Source organism: Heptranchias perlo, chromosome 14, assembly GCF_035084215.1.
Source record: "Heptranchias perlo isolate sHepPer1 chromosome 14, sHepPer1.hap1, whole genome shotgun sequence".
In the NCBI taxonomy this organism is placed as follows: domain Eukaryota; kingdom Metazoa; phylum Chordata; class Chondrichthyes; order Hexanchiformes; family Hexanchidae; genus Heptranchias; species Heptranchias perlo.
Window position 1 is genome coordinate 64,730,853 of NC_090338.1, and position 27,563 is coordinate 64,758,415.

General features: G+C 45.6%; 2 protein-coding genes across 3 annotated transcripts in view; both read left to right on the top strand.

Annotated features, from left to right (window-relative positions):
• Positions 1-9,243, top strand: part of LOC137332587 (sodium-dependent phosphate transport protein 2A-like) — a 40,127-nt gene extending 30,884 nt beyond the window's left edge. For both annotated transcript variants that reach the window (XM_067996523.1, XM_067996524.1), the window contains one exon: positions 1,271-9,243. In XM_067996523.1, coding sequence (XP_067852624.1) covers positions 1,271-1,843 — 573 coding nt within the window. In that variant the 3' untranslated portion in view covers positions 1,844-9,243. The remainder of the gene's footprint in view (positions 1-1,270) is intronic.
• A 13,450-nt stretch (positions 9,244-22,693) lies between these two features.
• LOC137332228 (histamine H2 receptor-like) lies at positions 22,694-24,901 on the top strand. Its single transcript, XM_067995921.1, has 3 exons — positions 22,694-22,971; positions 23,253-23,429; positions 24,244-24,901. The coding sequence occupies exons 1-3, from the start codon at positions 22,694-22,696 to the stop codon at positions 24,899-24,901; spliced, it is 1,113 nt and encodes a 370-aa protein (XP_067852022.1).
• The last annotated feature ends 2,662 nt before the right edge of the window (positions 24,902-27,563 follow it).

Consider the following 27,563-nt stretch of genomic DNA (forward strand, 5'->3'; position numbering starts at 1 on the left):
TCTCAGGGAAGACGGTCAGGCAAGCCCAAAAATAACAGTAGTGAAAGGGAGAGCGAGTGCTGCTGACCTTCAGAGTGGCCAGCACCTATGTGTTGTTCCCTTCCTTCTGTCGGGACCTGCCTCGGGCTCCATGTGGCTCTTCAATGGGGAAGGGGAGCGGCACTGCCGGGAACTGGAAGTGGGCACCAGCCTACATTCCTTCCGCTCTTAAGAGCCGAGAGAGCTAACTGCCCGTTTCGTTGCCCGCTGGCACATCAGCTGCTTATGCCGGCAGGCGGTTTGGAGCAATGTTTCTTTTAAAGAGGCGGTGGTCCTTGGGCTGCTTGATATGTAGGCAGCTATTTGCTCAGGAGCCAGCGGTCAGGTACTCGGTCTGTGCAGGATCCCGTCTACACTTTCTATCAGAAAGTAACATTGTGGGATACAGTATAAGAGTCATTTCAGACCTATGCCACTTCTTTTGAAGAGCAGGGAGTTCTCCCGGTGGTGTAACCAACATTCTTCCCTAAACCCTCACCAGATTAAGTGGTCATTTATGTTGTTGCTGTTTGTTGGATCTTGCTATGCATAAATTGGCTGCTGCGTTGGCCTACAGGACAACAGTGACCACACTTCAAAAGCAATTAATTGGTTGTGAAGTGCTTTGGGGCATCCTGAGGATGTGGAAGACATCCTGTATGTTGATAGGGTGAGATGAAGTAAGGTGGGAGGAGGCTTGTGTGGAGCATAGACCTGTTGGACCAAATGGCCTGTTTCTGTGCTGTATGTACTATGTAATTATTTTCGGTTAGATTCTAACACTTATTATAGATGAGAATGAAGGTTTAGAAACCAGTAACAAGACATATGGTAAGCGTAGCAAGTTTGGGAGGAACAGGTGATTTTGGACCTATGGTTCTCAAAGTTCTCCCCCAGTGGGGTTTTTCTCATATCATGTTGGGGTCTGTTGTGGACTAATTGATAGAGATTGATTGCAATGATTAGTCAACAACTCCATTATCGTTGTATCATGTGACTACCAGGACAGTAGAAAGCGGACTAGATGGACCTGGGTCTTTTTCCGACGAGCAATTCCTATGTTGCTATACCTGAAACGCTAACCTAACTTTTTTCTATACAGATGTTGATTGGCTTGTTGTATTTCCAACATTCGTAGTCTTTCTTTATCCTGAAAGGGATTTTGCACGGAGCCAATCTTTGTTCAATCAGAGATGTCTTTGTCTAAATAACGATGAGTGCCTATTTACGTTCAAACTCTTTCTTTTTGCAGATCGCCCTTTCCCATTTCTTTTTCAATATCGCTGGGATTATACTGTGGTACCCGATTCCAATCACCCGCTTCCCCATCCGCATGGCAAAGACCTTGGGAGAACGAACTGCCAAGTACCGCTGGTTTGCTGTTTTATACCTGATCATCTGCTTCCTTCTGCTCCCCTCGCTTATCTTTGGCCTCTCCATGGCCGGTTGGCAGGTTCTGATAGGCGTGGGGGCCCCCTTTGTGGGCATACTGGTCTGCATAGGCATCATCAACGTCTTGCAAACACGCAGCCCCGGCCACCTGCCCAAGAAACTCCAGTCGTGGGAATTCCTCCCGAGTTGGATGCATTCCCTGAAGCCCATGGACCGCGCCGTAACCAACGCCGCCCTCTGCTGCACGGACCACTGCATTTGTTCCGATAAGGCAGGAACGCGGGAGGGTGCGAGCCGCAGCGGGAAATCTCCACAGATGAAGGCGAAGGGGGCCTGCGACAACCCAACCATCGCCTACTTGGAGGAAATGTCAATTGGAGCCTCGTCTCCCATATTAAACAGATTGCCTGTGCTGGATGTCACACAGCTGTAGCATCAGATCGAGTTTCCTCTTGTTTCCTTGACATTTTTCAAAGCTTGCAGAGTTCTTTTTTTTTTCCCTCCCCCCCCCCCCTCCCCCCGGACAGCGCAAGTTGGTTTCTGGAAGTCTTCGGATGTCGTTGGTTCCTCGTGTTCCGATCGCGTGGAAAGAATAAGGCTGGACGTGACTGCGATATGAGTGGGAGCAATTCACCCGACATTTCCCCTACTAGTTTAGCGGAGGCCTTACCCAGTTCAAAGTAGACGGGCTAACCACTCCTCTAAAATGGTGGATGGAGGAACGTTACCATGAATCCGCTAAACGTCCGCCCGCTTGGGTTGCCAACTCCGGTTGGCTGTTCTCCTGGAGGTTTCATCACATGACTTACTGCCTCCAACTGCCCCACCCGGTCAAACAGCCTTTTCCCCCTCATTTCCAATATTTTTTATGAACAAAAGTGTTCAAAGAAAATGAAGAAAACATACAATTTCTTTTAATGCCCCTATGATTTTTCTCCAGGTTTGCTCGCAGCAGTGTCCAGGAGATTTATCTTTAATCCCTGGAGGCTCCAGGACAATCCTGGAGGATTGGAAAACATACCGCCCGCTAATATCGGAACCAGTAATTTCTAACCCGAAGGGTACATGGAATAGCAGTGAAGCAGAAATTGTACACAGCTGCTTGAGGATACCGTCCTTTTCTATTTCAAAATAAAAAGATAGATGTGACTGCTGGCGATATCAGTAGAATCATAGAATCATAGAAGTTACAACATGGAAACAGGCCCTTCGGCCCAACATGTCCATGTCGCCCAGTTTATACCACTAAGCTAGTCCCAATTGCCTGCACTTGGCCCATATATAGAATCATAGCAGATGAGCAACTAGCTCACTCACGTGACATTGCTTTACTAGAATGGTCTTACCCCTGCCCCCACTCTTTGAAATAAATGGATTGACACCTCGACTGAAATGGTTGGGAGGCGGGGGGAGGAGGAGGGAACGTTGCATGAATCAGCTAAGGTGGGTTCACCGATCCTGCGCTGGAGGGGCTAGAGAATCGGGGCAAAATGGGAGCTGCATTGGGCGCACCGTCGGGTCTAACTTCTCGGGTCGCGCCCAAGGACGATAACAAATTCCAGGCCCAGGGCTACGGTGTTGCAGCCGTTTCTCCGACTTGTGCACCCTTCATGCGGGGAGCGTGAATATCCCTTCTTCAGCATTCATCGCCAACAGTAATTACTGGCCATAAGGACCGTGTTATATTGTCCACTTTTACCTGCCCAACGTTTATATCGATTTGTATTGGATCTGCTCAATCCCTAGCAACACAATCACTTGCCGTGGAAACAGGCATCCCAGTAAGTATTGAGACTCTGTTCCAATTTGCGATCATTTCAGGGCTTAGATTGAGATTTTTCACGCTACGAGTTGAGGGTAGTGATCTAGGTTCACTTGAGCGAGTGATCCTAGAGCCTCGTTCCCACTGAGCTTTCACCCTGATGCGATGACTCTTGTAGGTGAACATGCAGCTCCCTAAACTCCATAACACCAGCTGTGATTCATTTCCACATAGGGGCGCAGTTGGAACTGCTTGTGCAGTGAAATCAAACTGTGCGACGTTAGTGTCCAATGATTAATCTGTGTATATGGAATTCCCTTGTCCTTTATTTTAATTGAGACATTGGGGATGAAATTCATCTTGGACAGTACTGCAGAACGGGCGATAGTGAACTGGCCCCCCCATTTCACACCCCACCCCATATCTTTTCCATTGAAGTCAATGGGCGGGGTGCAAAATGGGCGGCCGACTCGTCATCGCCGGCTTTGTGCTTGTGCCCAAGCCCAATTCCCCATCTCCCCCCTCCCCAACCACCCCTATTAATCCTTAACAGACAAAGACATTTCATTCAAATGAGTTCAACGCTCAAGTTATGACATGATGTGGACATGCCGGTGATGGACTGGGGTGGACAAATGTAAGGAATCTTACAACACCAGGTTATAGTCCAACAGTGTTATTTGAAAATCACAAGCTTTCGTAGGAGAAAGCCTCCGAAAGCTTGTGATTTTCAAATAAAACTGTTGGACTATAACCTGGTGTTGTAAGTTATGACGCATAGTGCAAGTTCACTCTCTTGCACCTGTTGCAACTGACTCCCATCCAAAAGTATTCAGATGTTTACAAGCAAGTTGACAAGCAGCCGATCACAGGCCAGAGGCTGTCTGCTCAAGGAGAAGGGCAGCGGAACATAACAAGCATTGGAAAAGCACTCTCTTGTTTTACAATAGAGAAAAGAAACTTGAGGGGTGATTTTGCGAGACTCTGCTTCCAGCGTGGAGTCTTGCATGACAGAGACCAAAGAGTCGGGAGTGAAGGGCCTGACTCCATGGCGATCCCAATATTCCCACTCATTAAAATGAACGGCCGGAGTTTTGGGAGAGCTGCGGATCGGATGTGCTGACTTGCTCACCTGAGTCTCCGATCTCTTTGAGCGAGACTCCCCATGGGGACTCGGGAGTCACGCCAAGCTTACCGTACGTTCCCCCAAGCGAGTGCCTTGCTTTCCTGGAGTACTCTGCATTCTTCTGAAAATGTTGAGGACAACGAACGTTTCCTTAATGTTCACCTTTTCTAGGTGACGTTGCATTAATCAGTCCAGTTCTAATAGTCTGTTTGAATATATTAGATTGTGGACATGTTTTGTACTTTATACAGATATAGAGGCTTTTATTTAAAGTCTTTCTATATTTTTCTTGGTGCTGACGTGGTATATGGAATGGTGAAGTGCTAGAGAAGCTGTTGTACATGAAGGTACTGCTAACTATCCTGAGTAGAATACAAACATCTGCGGTCTGGTTATCCAAACACCCTCATATTACAGTGGGGGTAATATTCACCTTCACTACCTGGGCAGTAATCTGTCGGCACACTCTCATTGTGGAACCCACCCACGATTTTAATTCCATGGGATGAAAATCGGGTGGGTTCTACAATGGGCATGCAATCCGCTCCGACAGATTACTGCCCAGGCAGTGAAGGTGAAAATTACCTCTGTGTAACTAAACCCGACTGTTAATTAACTCCTCTGTAGGTGACCTAACTGTCTGATGTGGTATTTATACACCATGGATGAGGAATCCTAATTTATAAATAATCTCCTTGCAGCTTTCTGGTATTTGTTGGATTATGTGTTTAACACCTAAGCTTAAGTTAAAGTTCAGTAATGTGTAAAAACATTTTGATACAACGTCCACAGTTAGACCTTCTAGTTAACGCCGTGCAAATATTAAGAATGTTTCCATTTATATAGTACCTTATCATGTTAAAATTACCCAAAGGACTTTACACTTGCTGTTATGTAGTCAAGCAGGGCAGCCATTTTGTCCCAGCAATGTCCCACAGTCTTAAGATGAATGAGCAGTCAATCTGTATTTTGGTGCTGTTGGTTGAGGGACGAATGTTGTCCAGGACTCTGGGAGAACTGCCTGTTCTACTTTAAGTAGTGCCATGGGATCTTCACCAAACCCACCGAAACAAGCCATGGTTTAACACTGCATCTCCCTCAGTACCGCACTGGATTGTCAACCGAGATGAGCTCAAGCCTTGATGTGTGCCTCAAAGCCACACCCTACTGACCCAGAGGCCAGCAACTGAGCCAAACTGACATGCCCTGTGATCCTTTTGCTCAATTTTATATCTTCACAAGCTCTTATTGGGTCCCCCTGAATATAACTCAGATTTGGCAACCCAAGGCAGTGATTTCCCAAATTTTCTGCATGAGGGACCCTACAAATATTGGCACACTCTTCAGGACAACCTGCAAATATTGACATATTCCACGGCCCGACCTCTGACAGGTAAATGCTAGTTGCCCTAAGGGAGCAGTGCAATCTTTGCAGAATGCATATTTTATCAGCATACAGCAATTGAAATAATGTGTTAGTACCAAAAACCTATTGAATGCTGTATTCTCGAGGCACTGTGTTCACAGTGTATACTGGGCCTTGTCCCAGGTGGGCAGAAAGCTGACGACTGAGGCTTGTTTTAGAAACAATGCCTTGACACTCTGTTTTGAGGCCCTTTACACCTGTGCGTTTTCCTTCAGTCCCTAGGGTAGAGCTCTAGGTTCAGTGAGCTTTTTGGTGACAGCTGCCTTCCCTTGCCCCTGCCTGATACTAACAATGCCATTTTATCCCTTCACACCAATGGGCAGAAAACTGTGGACAGTGCAGCCTTCCATGTGCCAATGGTATGATGGTCTTGGAAAATTTCACCCATTTGTATCCACTTCAGTTGAGTGTTTAATTCCAGGTCAGATGTTTTGTTTGCCTCCCTAAATCTGACACAACCTCTATAAAAACACCCATTGGGATGAATGCGTCCACTATAATAACACACAGAGTCATAAAATTGTTGTTACCTCCAGACTCGACTGTTCCAATTCTCTCCTGGCCGGCCTCCCATCTTCCACCCTCCATAAACTTGAGCTCGTCCAAGACTCCGCTGCCTGTAACCTATCCCGCACAAAGTCCCGTTCACCCACCAGCCTTGTGCTCGGCAATCTACATTGGCTCCCAGTCCAGCAACTGTTCGATATTAAAATTCTCAACCTTGTGGTCAAATCCCTCCATGGTCTCGCCCCTCCCTATCTCTGTAATCTCCTCCAGCCCCTCAACCATCCAAGAACTCCACCTTCCTCCAATTCTGGCCTCTTGTGCATCCCCGATTTCCTTCGCCCCACCATTGGCGGCCGTCCTTCAGCCATCTAGACCCTAAGCTCTGGTATTCCCTCCCTAAACCTCTCCACCTCTCTCTTCTCCATTAAGACTCTCCTGAAAACTCACCTCTTTGACCAAACTTTTTGTCACCCGTCCTTCTTTGGCTCGGTGTCAAATTTTGTCTGATAACACTCCTGTGAAGCGCCTTGGGATGTTTTATTACGTTATAGGTGATTGTTGTTGTAAATACGTATTGCTTTAAAGAAACACAATGGAAAATTACCAAATGACCAATCAGCCGCTGTTCCAATCCCAGCAGGGGTATGGCTAACAGGGTACGGTAGCACAGTGGTTATGTTACTGGATTTGTAATCTAGAGGCCTAGACTAATAATTCATGAGTTCAAATCCTATCATAGTAGCTGGGGAATTTAATTAAATAAAATCTGGAATTAAAAAAACCACTATTAATAATAGTGGCCATAAAACTAATGGATTGTTGTAAAAACCCATCTGGTTCACTAATGCCATTTAGGGAAAGAAACCTGGTCTGGCCTATATGTGACTCCAGACCCACAGCAATGTGGTTGATTCTTAATTGCCCTCTGAAATGGCCTAGCAAGCCACTCAGTTGTATGATATTGTTGCTGGGTCAAAATCCTAGAACGCCCCACCTAACAGCTCTGTAGGAGAACCTTCAGACTGCAGCAGTGCAAGGCAGTGGCTCACCACCACCTTCTATAGGGCAATTAGGGATGGGCAATAAATTCTGGCCTTACCAGCGATGCCCACATCCCATGAATGAATAAAAAAAAATATTTGATGAGTTAGAAATGAATATTTTTGCCAATCGTTTCCTGGAGTCAATGACTCCTCAATGGGGTTATGAACCCTGTAGGCACTGGGCACCTCACCCAACTGGCCCTACTTCAACTGTGAGCCTAGACGGTGCTGGTCAGCAGCCTATTCAACTGTAGGAGGATGTCGCCGGGTAGGAATGAATCTGGACCTGTTTTTGGGGCCCGGACTCGGTGCTTCATGACCAGCGTGAGCCCTGACCTAGAGGCCAGAGAGAATGGATGGAAAGCGGTCCTCGGGCCTCCGTAGGCAGCTCACTCGAGAGAAGGCTTCAATTTCCGGCTGCTTGCCTTGCCTTGTCAGCAGTGTCCCTCAGGTATGTCCTGGAAAGTGGGTGGGGGGGGTGGAGGTTGGAACAGGCTACGGGGGATGGGGAGGTGATGGTGACTCCTGTGGAGTCGGGGAACTCTACAGTGCCTCCTGCTCCACAAGAACATTTTTTTTAATAAATAAAAAGTTTTCTTAACCTACCTTTGTTTGGCGCTCAATGAGGCTGAAGATTCCTGAGTGGAGCAGGTGTCGGAGACAAATTTCTAAAAGGGATCCTCAACTAACATTGGGCCCCCCCCAGTTACATACTGACAAATTATTTTTTTTGCCCAACCTGCCTTACACCCTAATAATACCCTAACAAGGGTCAGCGCCTTCAAGAACAAAAGGGAGAAAACAGTGGAAGAAATGATATCGACTTTGGGAAATAACAAGGAGTAAATGTTATTGTGGGCGATATCAGTGGCTGAACATTTAACAAAAGTACAAACATATGTGGAGATCTGTATTGCAAGTCTCACCTTATCCATCAGACAGCGTAATCTCACCACCCCATTCCTGGTGCCATCCAATCCATCTGCTTTCTTATCCGTGGTTCAGTGATAGCACTCTTGCCTGAGTCAGAAGGTTGTGGGTTCAAGTCCATCGATTTGAGCACATAATCCAGGCTGATACCCCAGTGACAGCACTGAGGGAGCTGCACTGTCGGAGGTGCCTCCTTTCGGATGAGATGTTAAACCGAGGACCCATCTGCCCTCTCAGGTGAATATAAAAGATCCCATGACACTATTTTGAAGAAAAGCAGGAGAGTTCTCCCCAGTGTTCTGGCCAATATTTATCCCTCAATCATCACTAAAACAGATTATTTGGTTGTTATCTCATTACTGATTGTGGGACCTTGCTGTGCTCAAATTAGCTGTCACGTTTCCTACATTACAACAGTGACTACACTTCAAAAGTACTTCATTGGCTGTAAAGCACTTTGCAATGTCCTGAGGCCATGAAAGACACTATATAAATGGAAATTCCTTCTTTTTTTTATCCAAATGTTGGTGTTTTGTTTGTTATTTTAACACAAGTGTTAGCCCATTTATTTTAAATGGATTAACGCCTGCTCTAAAATAACGGGCCGAGGAATTTTATACAAGCCCCGTGCTCCACTTTCAGCCGTATCTACTTCTGGGCTGTAATTTTTTATAATAATGCGATATTGCCTTCACTTTGTCTGAGAATATAGAGAAGGTTCAACAGGTGTGACGTAACCGGTGGCGTTTGGTATAAGAGGCGCATTTGTAGTAAAGAGCAGATTCGGATTCTGGCTCATAGTAATTGAAACCTTCCTTGCTTTGCTTTTAAATGTGTAAAAGGTGCTAACGTTCAATAAGGTGCTGCACAAGCCAACGAAAGCAATGTGCAAGCTTTGGGAGGGAAAATAAGCTGCGTATTTTGTAAAGACAATTGGGGTTTTTGCCGTATTCAGTGTTTATGGTATAAATATTTAAAGGATTGAATCCAATCATGATTTGTAAGGGAAGAATATTGAAATAAAGCTGGCCTGAGTCTTTGTGTGACTATGTACATTTATTTGGAAACTTGCTTTTCTTCAGTTTAAACATAAAAATAAATATGAATGTAATCGTCCTTTACTGAAGGTGCTGCCGCCTGCTGAGATTTGGTTGAATGGGTCTCCACAGCCACCGCACCCCCGCACCCCCGGCCGCCATACCTTGGCTGAGGTGCCACTCTTCATGTGACTGTTCAACCATAAAGGGCATCACAGCCAAGCCAAATCCAGTCTCCACCGCAAGCCTACACTCACGTGCTTTCCAACAGAGGTCGCTGGATGGCAGTCAGGAGTGGGAATCCCGGGCTGATTTTCCTCAGGGGTGCTGAGGCCAGCTGCAGTGACCCTGCCGCCACCGAACCTGGTGCCTTCTGGGCTACACTTTACCTCAAATCATCTGCGCCATCAAGAGAGAGGTCCTGCTAGTTCAAAATGCATTATAAACCACACTGTTTTATTTAGTGAGTTAAGGTGTCAGAGAGAATTGCTCACCTATTTCTGAAACTAACCCCTCTGCTGGCAGAGCTCCAATGGACTGGCTGCTGTTGCATGTCGGATTTTGCCAGGCCTTTTTGATGCAGTACTGATTCCCCCGCCAGCAGGCTACACTGCAGCACCTGGTACCACATCAGCTGAACTGCTCCTTAAATGGTTAAAGAACTGCAATCAGCACATCAGCATTGATTCCCAGTTAAAGTGTTTCCAAATGCTGCCTAGGAATGGCAATGATAACTAAAACCGAGCTAGTGGGGATCGTAGGACTGGAATAGATCATTTTGATCATCTAGCTAACCCCGGAGTTCAAGGACAGAGTTCATTACCGATAGGCCTCTATTGATTTTCTCGCCAAATCACTGTCTCACTCCGTTTTAAAATTACTGATATTATCAGTCTTGATTGCTTGCCTGTGCAGTCAATTCCAAACAGCAACAACAACTTGCACTTATATAGCGCCTTTGAAGAAGAAAAAACATCCCAAGGTGCTTCACAAAGGCATAATCAGAAAACAAAATGGATGCTGAGCCAAAGAGGGAGATGTTATAAGGGGTGACATAAAGCTTAGTTAAAAAGGTAGGTTTTAAGGAGGGTCTTAAAGGAGGAGAGGGAGGCGGCAACGAGGAGAGGTTTCGAGAAGCGATTCCAGAGTGTGGGGCCGAGGCAGTTGAAGGCACGGCCGCCAATAGTAGGGCGAAGGGAGGGGGGACGCAAAAGAGACCGGAGTCAGAGGAATAGAGAGTTTGGGCAGGGTGGGGGGTGGTTGTAGGGATGGAGGAGGTTACAGAGATTGGGAGGGGTGAGACATGACAGAATTTTAACACCAGGATGAGAATTTTAAATTTGAGGTGTTGAGGGGACCAAGATTAGCAAGGGCAAGGGGATGAGTGATTGGGACTTGGTGCAGGTTAGGATACAACAGTAGAGTTCTAGATGAACTGAAGTTTATGGAGGATGGGACACCAGTCAGGAGACCATTGGGGCCTTTATTTTGTCTAGCTTAGTTCTATGCCGTGAGCTCCATTTACCTGCCAAGCTATCGAGGAACTTTTTAGTAACGCTTTGATAAGGCACTGGTTGTAAAACAGTGAGGCGTGAACAGAATTGGGGAAGTGATCTGGGACAGTATGAGTCTGATCTAAGTTTTCTGGTAAACTCAATCCAATCTAATCCAATCCAATCGAATCTATCCCAACCCAACCCAGTCTAACCCAACCCAACCCAATCTAACCCAACCCAACCCAATCTAACCAACCCAACCCAGTCCGATCCAATCCAACCCAACCCAACCTAATCCAATCCAACCCAACCCAGTCTAACCCAACCCAACCCAACCTAGTCTAACCCAACCCAACCCAACCCAGTCCGATCCAATCCAACCCAACCCAACCTAATCCAATCCAACCCAACCTAATCCAATCCAACCCAACCAAACTCGATCCGATCCAATCCAATCCAATCCAAATCTAATGCAATCCAACTGAAAATAAGACCTTAGAGTTGTGCCCTAGTCTGTACTGCACCTTTGGAAATTTTGACACAGCACATTCATCTCATCTTGTGCATCATGAAACTGATAAATCATCAGAGTTATCGACGAAGGGAAATCCTACATTTGAGACTTTCACGCCTGATACATTGCCTCACAGCAAAAACATTGAAATTAATATGTGCATGGTTAGCAATGAAGATGTGAAATTCCTGTATCTGCTATTTTAACCAAAGCATCCACTTATGTAAACCCTTCTTTAAAAGCCGATAAGCTATAACAGAAACCCCATTTGTTCCTGACATGGCACAATGCAATTTCAATGTAATAGTTTAAAGCAGCGAGCTTATCATATGGGGCTCTGAGGATAGCCTATCTGTGCTTTAATTCCAGCCCACTGTCCTATTAACACTAATGAAGCTATTCTGAGTTACTGATTCTCTTCAGTTATCACTACAGCAACTGAGTTGCGTCTCCTGGCAACTATAGAAGTACTTTCAACCTATCAGAAATCGGCTGAAAGAGGTGGCTACATAACAGCAGTTAGTTCAAACCCCTACCACAAAAAGCTACCTCACAAAGTATACAGCCCAATGGCATTTATATTTTAATGACTGAAAAGAATCACCTTGGCAGCTATTTTCGATTATTAACAATGGCAGTGGGAGAATTAATTGCCAAGCATGGACCCCTGACTCTGGTAAATATATTGTATTCCATATAGGTCGAAAAAGACTATACTCAGGATTAGAGTTAGCAAGGGGAGATTTGGAAAAGTGCTGGGGAAGAGGAGGCATAGATTCTGCCTCAACCACTAACCCTGAAAATAGATTCCACAACCTCTCAACGCTGTGTAAAAAAGTTTCTCCTGCCTTCTGGTTCTAAATGTCTTACATTTAATCTTGTATCTACGGCCTCTCGGTCCAAAACCTTCACCAGCCTGCTTCTATCTATCCTGTCCCATCCTTTGATAATTTTAAACACTTCTATCTCATTGCTCCCTAATCTGCGTTGTTCTAATGATAAAAGCCCCATTTAAGAGCAGATTGCTGCTGAGTCCATGTACAATAGGAGATGGGTTGAGACATCCTATATTCCCCCCCTACTTAGCTCCATTGGTTAGGAGGAAGTGACGAGATGAGCCATAAAGGATAGAAAAGATCCAAGGTTCAATTCTGGGTCACAGTGAGGCCTGCTTTGCAATAGAAGTTGCCCATTGTCAACCAGTACTCCTTCTTCTCGAATGCTCGCTTCATTGGGTTCTCGGTTTGAAGTAATATCAACTGATTAAGGGATCATATCACTACCCTCGGAGCTAAAAGACTTTAGAGGGGAGATTTTCCACTTTGGTTCTCTGGAAATTGCGCAACCGCAGCCCATTATTTTCTGCCCACTAAAATGGACAGACAGAAAATCACGGTTGCAGTGCCTGATGTTCCCCTCGCCACTCAGCTGAGCGGGATGATCTTGGGGGTGTTTGTTGAGGAATAGTTACTATGGTGAAGCACTGGAGGGTGCAGGTATCCACATCCGGCAAGGAATCGGGGGAAACCTGCCATCCTTACCCGGTCTGGCCTTTATGTGCTCCAGGACAAAGCATCCCGCTTGATTGGCACCCCATCCAACACGCTAAACATTCACTCCCTTCACCACCGGCGCACAGTGGCTGCAGTGTGTACCATCCACAGGATGCACTGCAGCAACTCGCCAAGGCTTCTTCGACAGCAACTCCCAAACCCCCGACCTCCACCACCTAGAAGGACAAGAGCAGCAGGCACATGGGAACAACACCACCTGCACGTTCCCCTCCAAGTAACACACCATCCCAACTTGGAAATATATCGCCGTTCCTTCATCGTCGCTGGGTCAAAATCCTGGAACTCCCTTCCTAACAGCCACTGTGGGAGAACCTCCACCAGACGGACTGCAGCGGTTCAAGAAGGCGGCTCACCACCACCTTCTCAAGGGCAATTTGGGATGGGCAATAAATGCCGGCCTCGCCAGCGATGCCCACATCCCATGAACGAATATTAGAAAAATGTGACTGCAGTCCCACACCAACGTGGTTGACTCTTTACTGCCCTCTGAAGAGGCCTAGCAAACCACTCAGTTGTATCAAACTGCTATAAAGAATTGCAGCGGTTCAAGAAGGAGGCCTACCTCAGGGCAGCTAGGGATGGGCAACTAAAGCTGGCCTTTCCAGTGACGTCCACATACTGAAAATTAAATTTAGAATCTCCACTTGCGGTCCAGATCCCACCATGAACCCAGCCCAGGTTCCTGCATTGGGGGTCGTTTGGTATTCATGGTGGTCTACTGGCGGGAAGTCCACCAGCAAGTGGGTGCCCCTCCGCCCCCCCCCCCCCCCCCCCCCCGCCCATTGGCGTCCCGCCAGCAAGATCAAGGCGATGCTGCAGCAAAACTGGGTGGAATCATTAAAGGAGCCACAGGACCCCAGAGACTGGACCTGTTCATTCATTGAAGGCCTGCACGGAGACTGACGGGAGGGAAAAGGCCCAGAAAAACATAGCCAACCTCCCCCCTCCCCTCTCCTGGGAATTGGCATTGGGCAAGCGGGAAGGGGCAGCCTGCAGTTGGCTCCGGCGGTGACCGGGAGAGGGAACTTCAGCTCGGAGCGGTAGGGCTCACTGCCCAATATCGCTGTCTTTCCCGCACGCCATCCCATCTGATTTCGGGCAGGATAGTGGGGGAAAATCCAACACCTCAACATTGAACTTGTACTGGTGTCGCTGGAGCAGAATACATGAACAGTAAGCATTCCTAGCTGCTCCCTCACTGAATCTTCCAACTCCTACCCCATGACATTGAGATCTCCTTCAGATTAATGGCTGGGAATGGGAGGAACATGCTCCAAAGGCTTCCTTTGAAAATAACATCACTAATAGAGCCTGTTCAGTTCATTAGAGCTGCACTGGGCACCGAGATAAAAGACTTGCCTTGAAGTGGCGCCCTCAGTTCATAGAGAGCGCGTGCACTCAGCAGCTATTAAGGATTTGGCTGGTGATGAATCCGTTCGGGTTCATCCTCGGAGAACAACACTAAAGTTTCTTAACAAAAATTGAATTACCAGTGATTACCTCCGCTTCATTCAATGAGTTGGGAAACTAGTCTAAATCGGATACAAATGCTCATACATGTTGCACTCAATGGACTGCAAATTGGAACGAAGGTTTCAATGCCTTTCATTCCAGCAGCACAAAGGAGAAGCAACTTTATAATCTGGGGAAAAAACGATCACTGAATGCAATCTACAAAGAAAAAAAAGGTATGCATTTATATGGCAGATTCCCACCTTTCTTGGAAATATCTCTAATTCCAACTAACAGCCAACATTGCTCCCTCAAACCAAAACTGCCAAAAAGCTGATTACCCGGTCATTCTTTTCATTGTTGTTTGTGGGATGTTACCTTCCATAAAATGGCTGCCTCAGTTGTTTCCGTAATAACATTGATGACTTTAAAGTAATTCAAGTGAAACGCCATGGTTCTTTTCTGAGAGAATTGATGAAGGGCTATATAAATCCAAGTCTTTCTTTCTCTGAATAGTGCCGTGCGATCTTTAACCTGAGTCAGGGAAATGCAGAGATCTTAACATCACACGTGAAGGACAGAACCTCCGACAGCGCAATATTCCCTGCGTACTGCACCTGAGTGTAGTATGTACAATATACACATATGTATTGAGTATTTCTAGCTCTATAACAACAACTTGCATTTTTTTGTGCCTTTACAGTACTAAAACGTCTCAAGGTGCTTCGCAGGGGCGCAGATCAGACAAAAAATTGACACCGAGCCAAAAATGGAGACATTAGGACATGTGACCAAAAGCTTGGTCAAAGAGATGGTTTTAAGGAACGTCTTAAAGGAGGAAAGAGACGTGGAGAGGCAGAGAGGTTTAGGGAGGGCATTCCAGAGCTTAAAGCCTAGGCAGCTGAATGCACGGCTGCCAATAGTGGGGCGAAGGAAGTGGGGGGGTGCGCAAGAGGCCAGAATTGGACGAATGCAGAGTTCTGGAAAGGTTGTAGAGTTGGAGGAGGTTACAGAGATAGGGAGGGGCGAGGCCATGGAGGGATTTGAACACGAGGGTAAGAATTTTAAATTTTTACTATCTCTCGAGATGTATTTGCACTTTACTGGAGATCTGTAAGGATGTATCTATGTGTATGTGTGTAAGTAAAAGAGAGTATATGCACTTGTTTTCCAATCTCTGTGAAAAACTTGGTGCTCTGTACATTTGCTCCACCAACTTGCACCTGAACTCTTAGCGCTGCCTAGGTCCTAAGCTCTGGAATTCCCTCCCTTAACCTCTCCACCTCTCTCTCCTCCTTTAAGACGCTCCTTAAAGCCTACCTCTTTGACCAAGCTTTTGGTCACCTGTCCTAATATCTCCTTATGTGGCTGGGTGACAAATTTTGTTTGATAATCGCTCCTATGAAGCACCTCGGGACATTTTACCATGTTAAAGGCATCGTATAAATGCAAGTAATCGTTGTTGCTAACATCAAAACCTTTCTTGCTTCTGTTCCACTGCATATGCTTAATGTCTGATAAGCCCCCTGATTTCCTACCTTCTTCCTCCCGGCGTTACTTTCCTCTTCTTTCTTACTTCTTCATTATCAGTTGACTATCGTTGGAGTTCCGAGGACTCTCCTCCATACCTCTTTATTCATCATGAACCGTGGTGATTCCTCTATGAGGAGGAACTTTCTGTTTCCCGCACAAATTGAGAATTGTACTTGATTTTAGGCCAACCTCTCTTTTTGTTTCCATGCTTTGGTTCCCAGAATAATAATTCTGAAACCCATTCCCTCTTTGGCTCTGAAGGAATAACCAGCAAGTTTCAGCCTTCTACACTTTATTCCTATTGTTATTCTGTCTAAATCTCCACATGGTATCTCAATGGGGATGTGGTCTTTCCACCTCACATCTAAGGCTTTTCTCCAACAGTCTTGAGTAGGTGCCATCTAGTTTCTTAGTAAATGTCCATATCCCAACACTGACTCTACTTGCTTCCGAATATCTTGATCTTACATTTCCTGCCCAGCTCTTTGAGCTTCCACATTCTATTCATTTGGTTGCAAACTTACCAAGCCTCACCTATTGGACTCTAAGGGGATCAAGGGATATGGGGTTAGGGCAGGAAAGTGGAGTTGAAGTACAAGATCAGCCATGATCTGATTGAATGGCAGAGCAGGCTTGAGGGGCCGAATGACCTACTCCTACTTCTATTTCTTATGTCCTTATGTTCTGGTGTTAATATCTTTTTCTGTTGTTTTAATCCATGATCCCAAGAATATGACATCATTCACCTCCTCTTCCTTACTTAATATCCCCCTTGTCCCAATATTTGATTCCTTTACCCGACTCTCCATAACTATTCCACAATCATCCTGTTTCCAAGCCCCACCCAACACTATACCTCTGCTGAACTCATTTCCCTCTGTACCCTAGGCTCTTACCCTTACTGAACTGGCTCACTGTCTCCCTCTGGGCATCCTTTGCTGCACACAACACTAGTTTTACTCCATTCGTCGTTTCAACTGTTCCATTCCCCTCTAGTGATGACCCTTCCACCTGCCTTGCTCCACTGGATCTAATCTCCTTAACCTCCCCTTCATTTCACTCTGCTCCACACTCACCCTTCAATCTCTTCCCCGTGAGGCTCCTCTCATTTTCCTCCCCCAACCCGCCTAACTAACCTTGGGCCAATGTTCTTCTCCAAACGTCCCCACAAAATGTTCACTTGCTGGTCGACAAGGGCCAGCACACCCATGGCCTTATCTTGGAGGAACAAATCAGCGTCCTGAGCCTGACAGGATCCTGGTTTACTCTTAGTGTCTCCTCCTCCTCACTCACTGAGGCCACATCACGTTCTTCTCCCTGTTGGAATGCCTCACCCTCTCGTGCCCCTCACAACTCCCCTTTAAGAGCCGACTAAGTGTCAGCCTTGGCTCCGTGGGTAGCACTCTCACCTTTGAGTCAGAAATTTATGAGTTCAAATCCCACTCCAGAGTCTTGAGCACATAATCTAGGCTGTCACATCAGTGCAGTAGTGAGGGAGTGCTGCACTGTTGGAGGTGTTGCCTTTGGGATGAGATGTTAAACCGAAACCTTGTCTGTCCTCTCAGGTGGATATAAAAAGATCCAGTGGCACTATTCGAAGAAGAGCAGGGGAGTTCTCCCTGATGTCCTGGCCAATATTTATCTCTAAACCAACAGTTAAAAAAACAGATTTTCTGGTCATTGCTGTTTGTGGGACCTTGCTGTGCAAAATTGCCTGCTGCGTTTCCTACAAAAACTACTTCATTGATTGTAAAACGCTTTGGGATGCCCTGAGGTCGTGAAAGGCACTATATAAATGAAAGTCTTTCTTTCTTTATTGCCCCCTAGAAAGCCAATGCTTTCCTCACTGAAATCTCTTCCCTTCAGTCCAGTCTTGGCATCTTCACTGAGCTATTACTTATTCTCAGTAATTTTAAATTTCACCCGAAATTCACCTTCCTCCATCAACTTCCTTGTCCTACTCACTTCCTTCAACCTCACCCTCCACATATGGTTGGTCAGCCCTCAATCTCATAATCACACACGGCCTGGAGACCTTCAAAATTACGATCCCTGAATGGGCTCCTTTCATCCTCTTCCTCATCTCCACTTTCTTACATGTCCCTATCTGTTTGAAACCCCTGTCACTTTCCACCTCCGAAAAAATTGATTCCCCCCCAACTCATTCTCAAGCACCCTCTCTAACCATGACCTCCCCCACCTCTGACCTGTCACCTGTGTTGATAACAATGCCCCTGCCAATCTCCTTCACTATCATCTCACCTTCAGCTTTGATGCTTTTGTCCCCTTCAGATCCCTAAAGGTCATTCACACTGACTCTCCACCCCGGAATAACAGACGCCTAGGCAGCCTCCAAACTGTAGGTTGCACTTGGTGTGCTGTGCTTGGCTGTTGTATTGCTAGATCTGGCTGGACTACCTCAAGCCATGACAATGCTCCCCCTCCTTGACCAAAACTGCTTATTACTCCAAGATCGACATGAAGAGCAGAAATGACCTCAAGCTCTTCACCACAAGATGTCAGCCTTGGCTCAGTGATAGCATTCGCACCTGAGTCAGAAAGCCAGAGACTTGAGCACATAACACAGGCTGACATTTTGATGCAGTACTGAGGGAGAGCTGCACTGTCGGAGATGCCAACATTCGGATGAGACGTTAAACCACAGCTCCCTTCTGCCCTCTCAGGTGGACATAGAAGATCCCATGGTACTATTTTGAAGAAGAGTAAGAGAGTTCTCCTGGTGCCCTGGCCAATATTTACCTCTCAACCGACATCACTAAACAGATTATTTGAACACTTATCTCATTGCTGTTTGTGGGACTTTGCTGTGTGCAAATTGGCTGCCACGTTACCGACATTACAACAGTGACTACACTTCAAATATACTTCATTGGCTGTAAAGTGCTTTGGGATGTCCTGAGTTCGTGAAAGCCACTATAGAAATGCAAATTCGTTCTTTCACAAACCTTGAAATGACTCAAAAGCATCCAAACTGTAATAATGTAGACGTTGTATTGTTTCATGTGTGGGTTCACAATACGAACAGTAAAAAACTAATCTAATCCAAAAATAATTTCCATCAATTCCTTGGCAATGCTCAAAAAGCCAGCATGTAGGACTTTCTACATGCTGGCTTTTTGAGCCAGCATGTAGAAAGTCCTACAAGAGAGGGGGCGGTACTGGACCGAATTCTAGGGAATGTGGCCGGCCAAGTGGAAGAAGTGCTAGTAGGTGAGCACTTTGGTGACAGTGACCATAATTCGGTGAGATTTAAGGTGGTCATGGAAAAGGACAGGGAGGGGCCGGAAATAAAGGTTCTAAATTGGGGGAAGGCCGATTTTAATAGGATAAGGCAGGATCTGGCCAAAATGGACTGGGATCAGCTGCTTGTAGGAAAATCCGCATCGGAGCAATGGGAGTCTTTCAGAAGGGAGATTGAGACCATACAATGGCAACATGTTCCCGTAAAGGTCAAGGGTGGTTCCAAGAACTCCAGGGAACCTTGGATGTCAGGGGATATACGAGAATGGATTAGGAAAAAAAGGAGGGCTTTTGGCTAATACAAAAGGCTAAAGACGGAGGAAGCCCGAGAGGAGTACAAAAAGTGCAGGGGGATACTTAAAAAAGAAATTAGGAGATCAAGGAGGGGCCATGAAATAACACTGGCGAGCAAAATAAAGGAAAATTCTAAGATGTTTTATAAGTATATTAAGGGTAAGAGGATGACTAGGGAAAAAATAGGGCCCATTAGGGACAAAAATGGCATTCTGTGTGTGGAGCCGGCAGATGTAGGAGGGGTTCTAAATGAATTTTTTGCATCTGTTTTCACGATGGAGAAGGACGATGCAGACATAGAAATACGGCAGGGGGACTGTGATATACTCGAACATATTAACATCGAGCGGGAGGAGGTATTGGCGGTTTTAGCAGGCCTAAAAATGGATAAATCCCCAGGCCCGGACGAAATGTATCCCAGGCTACTGTGTGAGGCAAAGGAGGAGATTGCGGGGGCTCTAACACATATATTCAGAACCTCTCTGGCCACAGGGGATGTGCCAGAGGACTGGAGAACCGCTAATGTAGTACCATTATTCAAGAAGGGGAGTAGGGAAAAACCGGGGAACTATAGGCCAGTGAGCCTAACATCAGTGGTAGGAAAATTATTGGAAAAAATTCTGAAGGACAAAATTAGTCTCCACTTGGAGAAGCAAGGATTAATCAGGGATAGTCAACATGGCTTTGTCAAGGGAAGATCATGTCTGACTAATTTGATTGAATTTTTTGAGGGGGTGACTAGGCGTGTGGATGAGGGTAACGCAGTGGATGTGGTATACATGGATTTCAGTAAGGCCTTCCATAAAGTCCCGCACAGGAGACTGGTCAAGAAGGTACGAGCCCATGGAATCCAGGGTGCCTTGGCACTTTGGATACAAAACTGGCTTAGTGGCAGAAGGCAGAGGGTGATGGTCGAAGGTTGTTTTTGTGACTGGAAGCCTGTGGCCAGTGGGGTACCACAGGGATCGGTGCTGGGTCCCTTGCTGTTTGTGGTCTACATTAACGACTTGGATATGAATGTAAAAGGCATGATCAGTAAGTTCGCTGATGATACAAAAATTGGTAGGGTGGTAAATAGCGAGGAGGATAGCCTCAGTCTGCAGGACGATATAGATGGGATGGTCAGATGGGCGGAACAGTGGCAAATGGAATTTAACCCGGAAAAGTGCGAGGTGATGCACTTTGGAGGGACTAACAAGGCAAGGGAATACACAATGAATGGGAGGACCCTAGGCAAGACAGAGGGTCAGAGGGATCTTGGTGTGCAAGTTCACAGATCCCTGAAGGCGGCGGAACAGGTAGATAAGGTGGTAAAGAAGGCATATGGGATACTTGCCTTTATTAGCCGAGGCATAGAATATAAGAGCAAGGAGGTTATGATGGAGCTGTATAAACCACTGGTTAGGCCACAGCTGGAGAACTGTGTGCAGTTCTGGTCGCCACACTACAGGAAGGATGTGATCGCTTTGGAGAGGGTGAAGAGGAGATTCACCAGGATGTTACCAGGGCTGGAGCGCTTCAGCTATGAAGAGAGACTGGGAAGATTGGGTTTGTTTTCCTTGGAGCAGAGGAGGCTGAGGGGGGACATGATTGAGGTGTACAAAATTATGAGGGGCACAGATAGGATGGATACTAAGGAGCTTTTTCCCTTCGTTGAGGGTTCTATAACAAGGGGGCATAGATTCAAGGTAAAAGGCGGGAGGTTTAGAGGGGATTTGAGAAAGAACTTTTTCACCCAGAGGGTGGTTGGAGTCTGGAACTCACTGCCTGAAAGGGTTGTGGAGGCAGGAACCCTCACAACATTCAAGAAGCATTTGGATGAGCACTTGAAATGCCATAGCATACAAGGCTACAGACCAAATGCTGGAATATGGGATTAGATTAGACAGGGCTTGATGGCCGGCGCGGCCACGATGGGCCGAAGGGCCTCTATCCGTGCTGTGTAACTCTATGACTCTATGACTCTATGCTGTAACCCAGGATATCATATATTGTTTTACTATATCCGTCTTTCAGATGAGATGTTAAACCAAGGCCCCGCCTGCCCTCCCAGGTGGAGGTAAAGATTCCACGACACTGTTTCAAAGAAGAGCAGGGGAGTTCTCCCCGGTATCCTGGCCAATATTTGCCCCTCAACTAACATCACTAAAAACAAATCATCTGGTTATTATCATATTGCTGTTTGTGGGACTTTGCTGTGTGCAAATTGGCTGCTGTGTTTCCTACATTACAACAGTCACTACATTTCAGAAGTACTTCATTGGCTGTAAAGCACTTTGGGACGCCCTGAGGTCGTGAAAGGCACTATATAAATGCAAATCTTTCTTTTATATGAGTGAACACGGGCTGTGTCTCTTTAAAAGATGTCACTCTGATCAGCTATGTTCCTTCTTTACTGCGAATCACAATTCAAATTATTTTAGATTGCAGCCTTGTTATCTGTGCTTTGTGAATACGGGAAATTTCAGGCTCTCAGAGTGAATTTTATTAAAGCAATGACGTCCTAACCTCTTGATTGGTGGGAGCCACTGTTAAAGTGTGAGTGGAGATCACTGCCTGTTGTCTGTTTGACAGTGATTGGTGAGGACCGCAGGCTGCCTGCGAGACTCTGCTCTATAAATGCTCCTCCATTCTAACATTAACTTGCTCAAGTTGCTCAGTAGACCCCAGGTTTAGACAGCAGTGTAGTCCCTCGACTGAACAGCATCCTCATAACATCCATACTCAGAGATCGGTCGATTAAGCGGAGATTGTACTCCTGACTATCTTTATATATAACTTTAGCAGCACAGATAAATCATCTATGTGCTATCTGGACTGTACATCAGGGTAAGTAAAAACATTGCTTTGATTATTCTTTTATTGAGATAATCAATACTATTAGTAATAACATATTAGTAATAATAGTATTAGTAATAGCAATAGTGTATTAGTAATAGTATTACTAATAGTAATAGTGTAATAATATTATAAATAACAGTATTAGTAACAGTAATCATGTAATAATAATAGCATTAGTAATGGTGTATTAGTAATAATAGTACTAGTAATAGCAATAGTGTATTAGTAATAGTATTACTAATAATAATATTATAAATAACAGTATTAGTAACAGTAATCATGTAATAATAATAGTATTAGTAATGGTGTATTAGTAATAATAGTATTCATAATAATAGTGTTATTAATAGTAATAGCATTCATTTATAGTTATAGTGAACTATGACGTTGTCCCTTTTTAATTTCTGCCAGTGTTTGAATTTTATATCAGAATGAATGATCTGAACTGTCCCCCCTCCCTCCCCACTTTCTTTGTAGAAAATGAATCATGAGCTCTCTTTGGGAAGAGAGTAATTCCACCAACCACAGCCTGTCTCCTTTGACTTCTCTGGGGGAGGGGAATGCCTTCTCTCACATCCAGATCTCCCACCAAGAGGTGCTGGTTGGGACCATACTGACCACGGTGGACCTGGTGACGCTCCTGGGGAACATGGTGGTGTTCCTCTGCCCGGCTTTGGAGAAGAGACTGAGAACAGTGACTTACATGTTCATCCTGTCCCTAGCGACAGCAGACCTGCTGGTGGCATGTCTGGTCATGCCCTTTAGGTAAGTGTAAGTGTGGGGTGTTAAGCATATATATCCAATTCCCTTTTAAAAGTTACTATTGAATCTGCTTCCACCGCCCTTTCAGGCACTGCATTCCAGATCATAACAATTCGCTGCGTAAAAAAAATTCTCGTCATCTCCCCCTCTGGTTGTTTTGCTAGTTATCCGAAATCTGTGTCCTCTAGTTACCGACCCTCCTGTCAGTCTCGTTATCTACTCTTATATAAGCCCTTCATAATTTTGGGCGTCTCATATTAAAAGGTATCTGTTTCTTTGCTCAGCATAATCTATGAGGTGACTGGAATCTGGATGTTCGGCCGTTTGTTCTGCAAGGTGTGGATCTCCTTCGATGTGATGTTTTGCACAGCTTCCATCGTCACGCTCTGTTTCATCAGCTTGGACCGTTACTGTTCTGTGGCTACTCCTTATCACTACACCAAACGTATGTCCCGTGGGAGGTAAGGGAGACCCGACCTCATGCTTTGACGCTAAAAACAGGCATTCACTCACAAAATTCCTTTCCACTGATCAAAAACAGAACTGGGTATCAACAGGCATCTCATTCAATGAGAAAGTAATATTTTAGATTGTTCTGTCAAAATGGATACTTGTATTTATATCGATCCTTATCACTGATGAAACATCTCAAATCACTTCACATACAATAAATAACTTTTTTGGAATTAAATAACATGGTCTGCACACAGGCAACAACTGTGTTTTTTTGGGTGGTGTATTTGAGAACAGCCGTGGCTCAGTGGGTAGTGCGACTGATTGAGTCAGAATGATCCTGGGTTCAAGTCCCACTCCAGAGACTTGAGCACATAATCAGTGGAGTGCTGAGGGCAGTGCTGTCTTTCAGATGGGATGTTAAACCGAGGCCCTGTCTGCCCTCTTAGGTGGATGTAAAAGATCCCACAGCACTATTCAAAGTAGAGCAGGGGAATTCTCCCTGGTGTCCTGACCCAAAGGTGAGAATGCTACCACTGAGCAAGGGCTGACATAACAAAACTGCTTCAACCAATGTGAACTTTGCAGAGTGAATGTATCCTTGGGGCAGGCCACCCCTAGAAACTGGTGTTACACCAGTTGAGTAAAAGTTCTCTAACTTTTTTAAAACTTAATTGTGAATCTTGCTAATGTTATCCAGTCACCTGTTTATTAATGTTGAATTTAAAAAACAGGTGACTTGCTGATCAGAGCTGTCTGTGCTAATGAGACCTCTGATGCCTCATTCCTATCCTCTGCTCATTTAACCCTCCATTCCCACAGGTGCATTGCCATGACCGTTGCCATCTGGGTTTACTCCTCCATGATTTCATTCCTGCCGGTGATGCAGGGTTGGAACGAAATCCCGGGCGTGGATTTCGACGCCGACAGGGAGTGCGTCTTCGTCACCAACAGGACCTTCGCGATCGTGGCCTCCGCGCTGGCCTTCTACGTCCCTTTCCTGATCATGTGCACCATGTACTTCTTCATATACCGCGCCTCGCGCCTGAAGGCGGCGCGGATAATGTCGCAGACGCTCGAACTCCACTATCATCCCAACAGCAGGCGGCAGGACAATCTGCAGCTGGAGCACAAGGCCACCAGGACCATGAGTATAATCATATCGGTCTTCGTCCTGTGCTGGCTCCCTTACTTTGTGTTCAACGTCTGCATCGCCGTGCGCGGCCCGCAGCTCAACAACGCCGCCATTAGCTGTTTATTTAAAGTCATCACCTGGTTCGGGTATTGCAACTCCACCATCAACCCCATGATCTACGCCTTCCTCAATCGCGATTTTCAACGGGCCTTGAAAAAGATGCTGTTCTGCCAGCGCTGGAGGGTGCGGGTGGATATCGGAGACGGCATGGTTTCCATAGTGACCTTCTCCAAAACGGCTCAGGACCCAGACTGCAGTGCGAAAAACAGTGGCAGTTGCCAATAGCAACATGAGGCAGAAGGCAAAGCAATAGAAAGAAAGGGCTTGCATTTAAATAAAAAGCAAAACACCGCGGGTGCCGGACATCTGAAATAGAAAAAGAGAATGCTGGAAACACTCAGCAAGTCAGGCAGCATCTGCAGAGAAAGAAACAGAGTTAACGTTTCAGGTCGAAGGCCTTTAACATCTTCCAGTTCTGACAAAAGATCATCGACCTGAAACGTTAACTCTGTTTCTCTCTCCACAGATGCTGCCTGACTTGCTGAACTTTTCCAACATTTTCTGTTTTTATTTCTCACATTTAAGTAGCGTCTTTCACGGCCTCAGGACATCCCCAAGCACTTTACAGCCAATTATGTACTTTTGAAGTGCGGTCACTGTTGTAATGTAGGAAACGTAGCAGCCAATTTGCACACAGCAAGGTCCCACAAACATAATAATGACCAGATAATCTATTTTTAGTGATGTTGGTTGAGGGATAAATATTGACCAGTACAGCAGGGAGAACTCCCCAGCTCTTCTTCAAGTATTGACTTGGACCTTTTACATTCACCTGAGAGGGCAGGCAGGGCCTTGGTGTAACACCTTATATTAAGGACAGCACCTCCGGCAGTGTAGCACTCCCTCACTATTGCACTGAAATGTCAGCCTACAATTTGCACTCAAATCTCTGGAGTGGGACTTGAACCACAATCTTCTAACTCAGAGGCAAGAGTGCTCCCATTGAGCCACAGCTGACACTGAAAGAAGCATCAATGAATGATGGGACTGGGCCATAAATATAACTGTTTGTTCTTCAAAGATTTCTGGCATCCAATCGAGGTTTTGCCTGCAAGATGATCATTAAAGCAGAGGCCAACACCAGGACCCCTTTAAAAAGGCCGCCCCACTCTCCCTAATGGGTCACTTGGTAAATTCATTGCCCTAGTGTGGAACTGGGCCATGTAGCACATTAGGCCCCAGGTTGTATCACTGGTGTGTGCTGAATTAGCTGATCTCAGCCAGGCTCAAGATAAGAGGTACAGTCCCCATCACTTACACTGACCGTGCTTACCCTGGACAGCCACCAAATCGACCAAATGGCACTAACAATTTGCTATCACCCTAGGCATCAATTACAAAGGCATTGCTTGTAACATATTGAGCACGCAGGCTATTTCATGCAGTTCAGCACTTACCTGATTGAAGCTGCCCGAAGTCTCCACTTTCCGACTACCTCCCGTAATTGTTACCAGTGCGACCAGCTGATGGAGACTTCGAGCAGCTTTTCACTCAGCTGTTCAAACTGTTAACAACAATGGGGGCAGTCGTAAAGTGAAGACTTTGGGCAGCTTCAATCAGATGGCTTTACTGTCCACCGCGTACAGTGAACAAATCACATTAGCACGAACGTGCCCGCTATATATGGTGGGGACAACTACAAGGGGCCTTAGGGTTAAAGATCAACCAGGATCTCCACTCCTGATCCCTAGAGTGACATGTAGGGTTGCCAACTCTCCAGGATTGTCCTGGAATCTCCAGGAACTAAAGATTAATCTCTTCAACGCTACTGCAAGAAACGAGGGAGAAAAATCATACGGGTATGAAAAAAATTGTGTTTTTTAAAATTTTTTTTTGAACACTGAGTATTAGTTATAAAAAATATTTGAGCTGGGAAAGAAAGCTGTTTGACTGGGCCAGGCGGGAGGTCATGTGACGAAACCACCAGGAATACGTCCGACCAGTGTTGGCAACCCTAGCTGACGTCTGATGGGAACTGCGTGTCTTTGGATGTCAAGTGAGGCAGGATCAGATATGGGCATGATGCCCTTTAGCAGAATAACTCACTGACACTTACGGTCTAGGCTAACGTACGGAGGTGAGGAACCAAAAAGTGACTACTACCTATAGCAGTGTACCCCAGCATCAGCTGGCACCTTCAGGAGAGGAGGGGACATTTTTTTTTAAGACTGCCTCACTTTATATATCGTTTACGATAAAAAGAAGTCTAATTTTTTGTGATCAATTTAGAGCAGAATCCTGCCAAGTAGTCTTCTGTCCAGCTCATACAGTTTAAAATAATTATGGTGAATTTCAGTATCCTTCTTTTCCCATTCGTTGTTTTTAAATAAATTGTAAACGCTGATGGCAGACTTTAGAGCAGTAGTCTTTCAGATGAGACGTTAAACCAAGGTCCCGTCTTCTCTCTCAGATGGATGTAAAAGATCCTATGGCACTATTCGAAGAAAAGCAGGGGAGTTCTCCCTCTGTCCTGGTCAATATGTATCCCTCAACCGAGATCACTAAAACAGATTATCTCGTCATTATCACTTTTCTGTTTGTGGGACCTTGCTGTGTGCAAATTACCTGCCACGTTTCCTACGTTACAAGAGTGACTACACTTCAAAAAGTACTTCACTGGCTGTAATGCGCTTGCGGACACTGAGGACATATAAATACAAGTTCTTTCTTTCCTTTTTTCATTACACGTTGATAACACACGCGTGGAAGTGAGTTATTGGGCAGCAGTAATTCAAATCAAAAATTCAGATACTGTGAATGGTCAAGCAAGTGAAGCTCCTTCAGGCTGATAGGTTGAAGTTCTCCTCTGTCTGTTGGCTATAAAAGGAAATTAATTGAGACAGTCTCAATCCAGCTCGTCCATTGAGACTATCTCAATCCAGCTCAT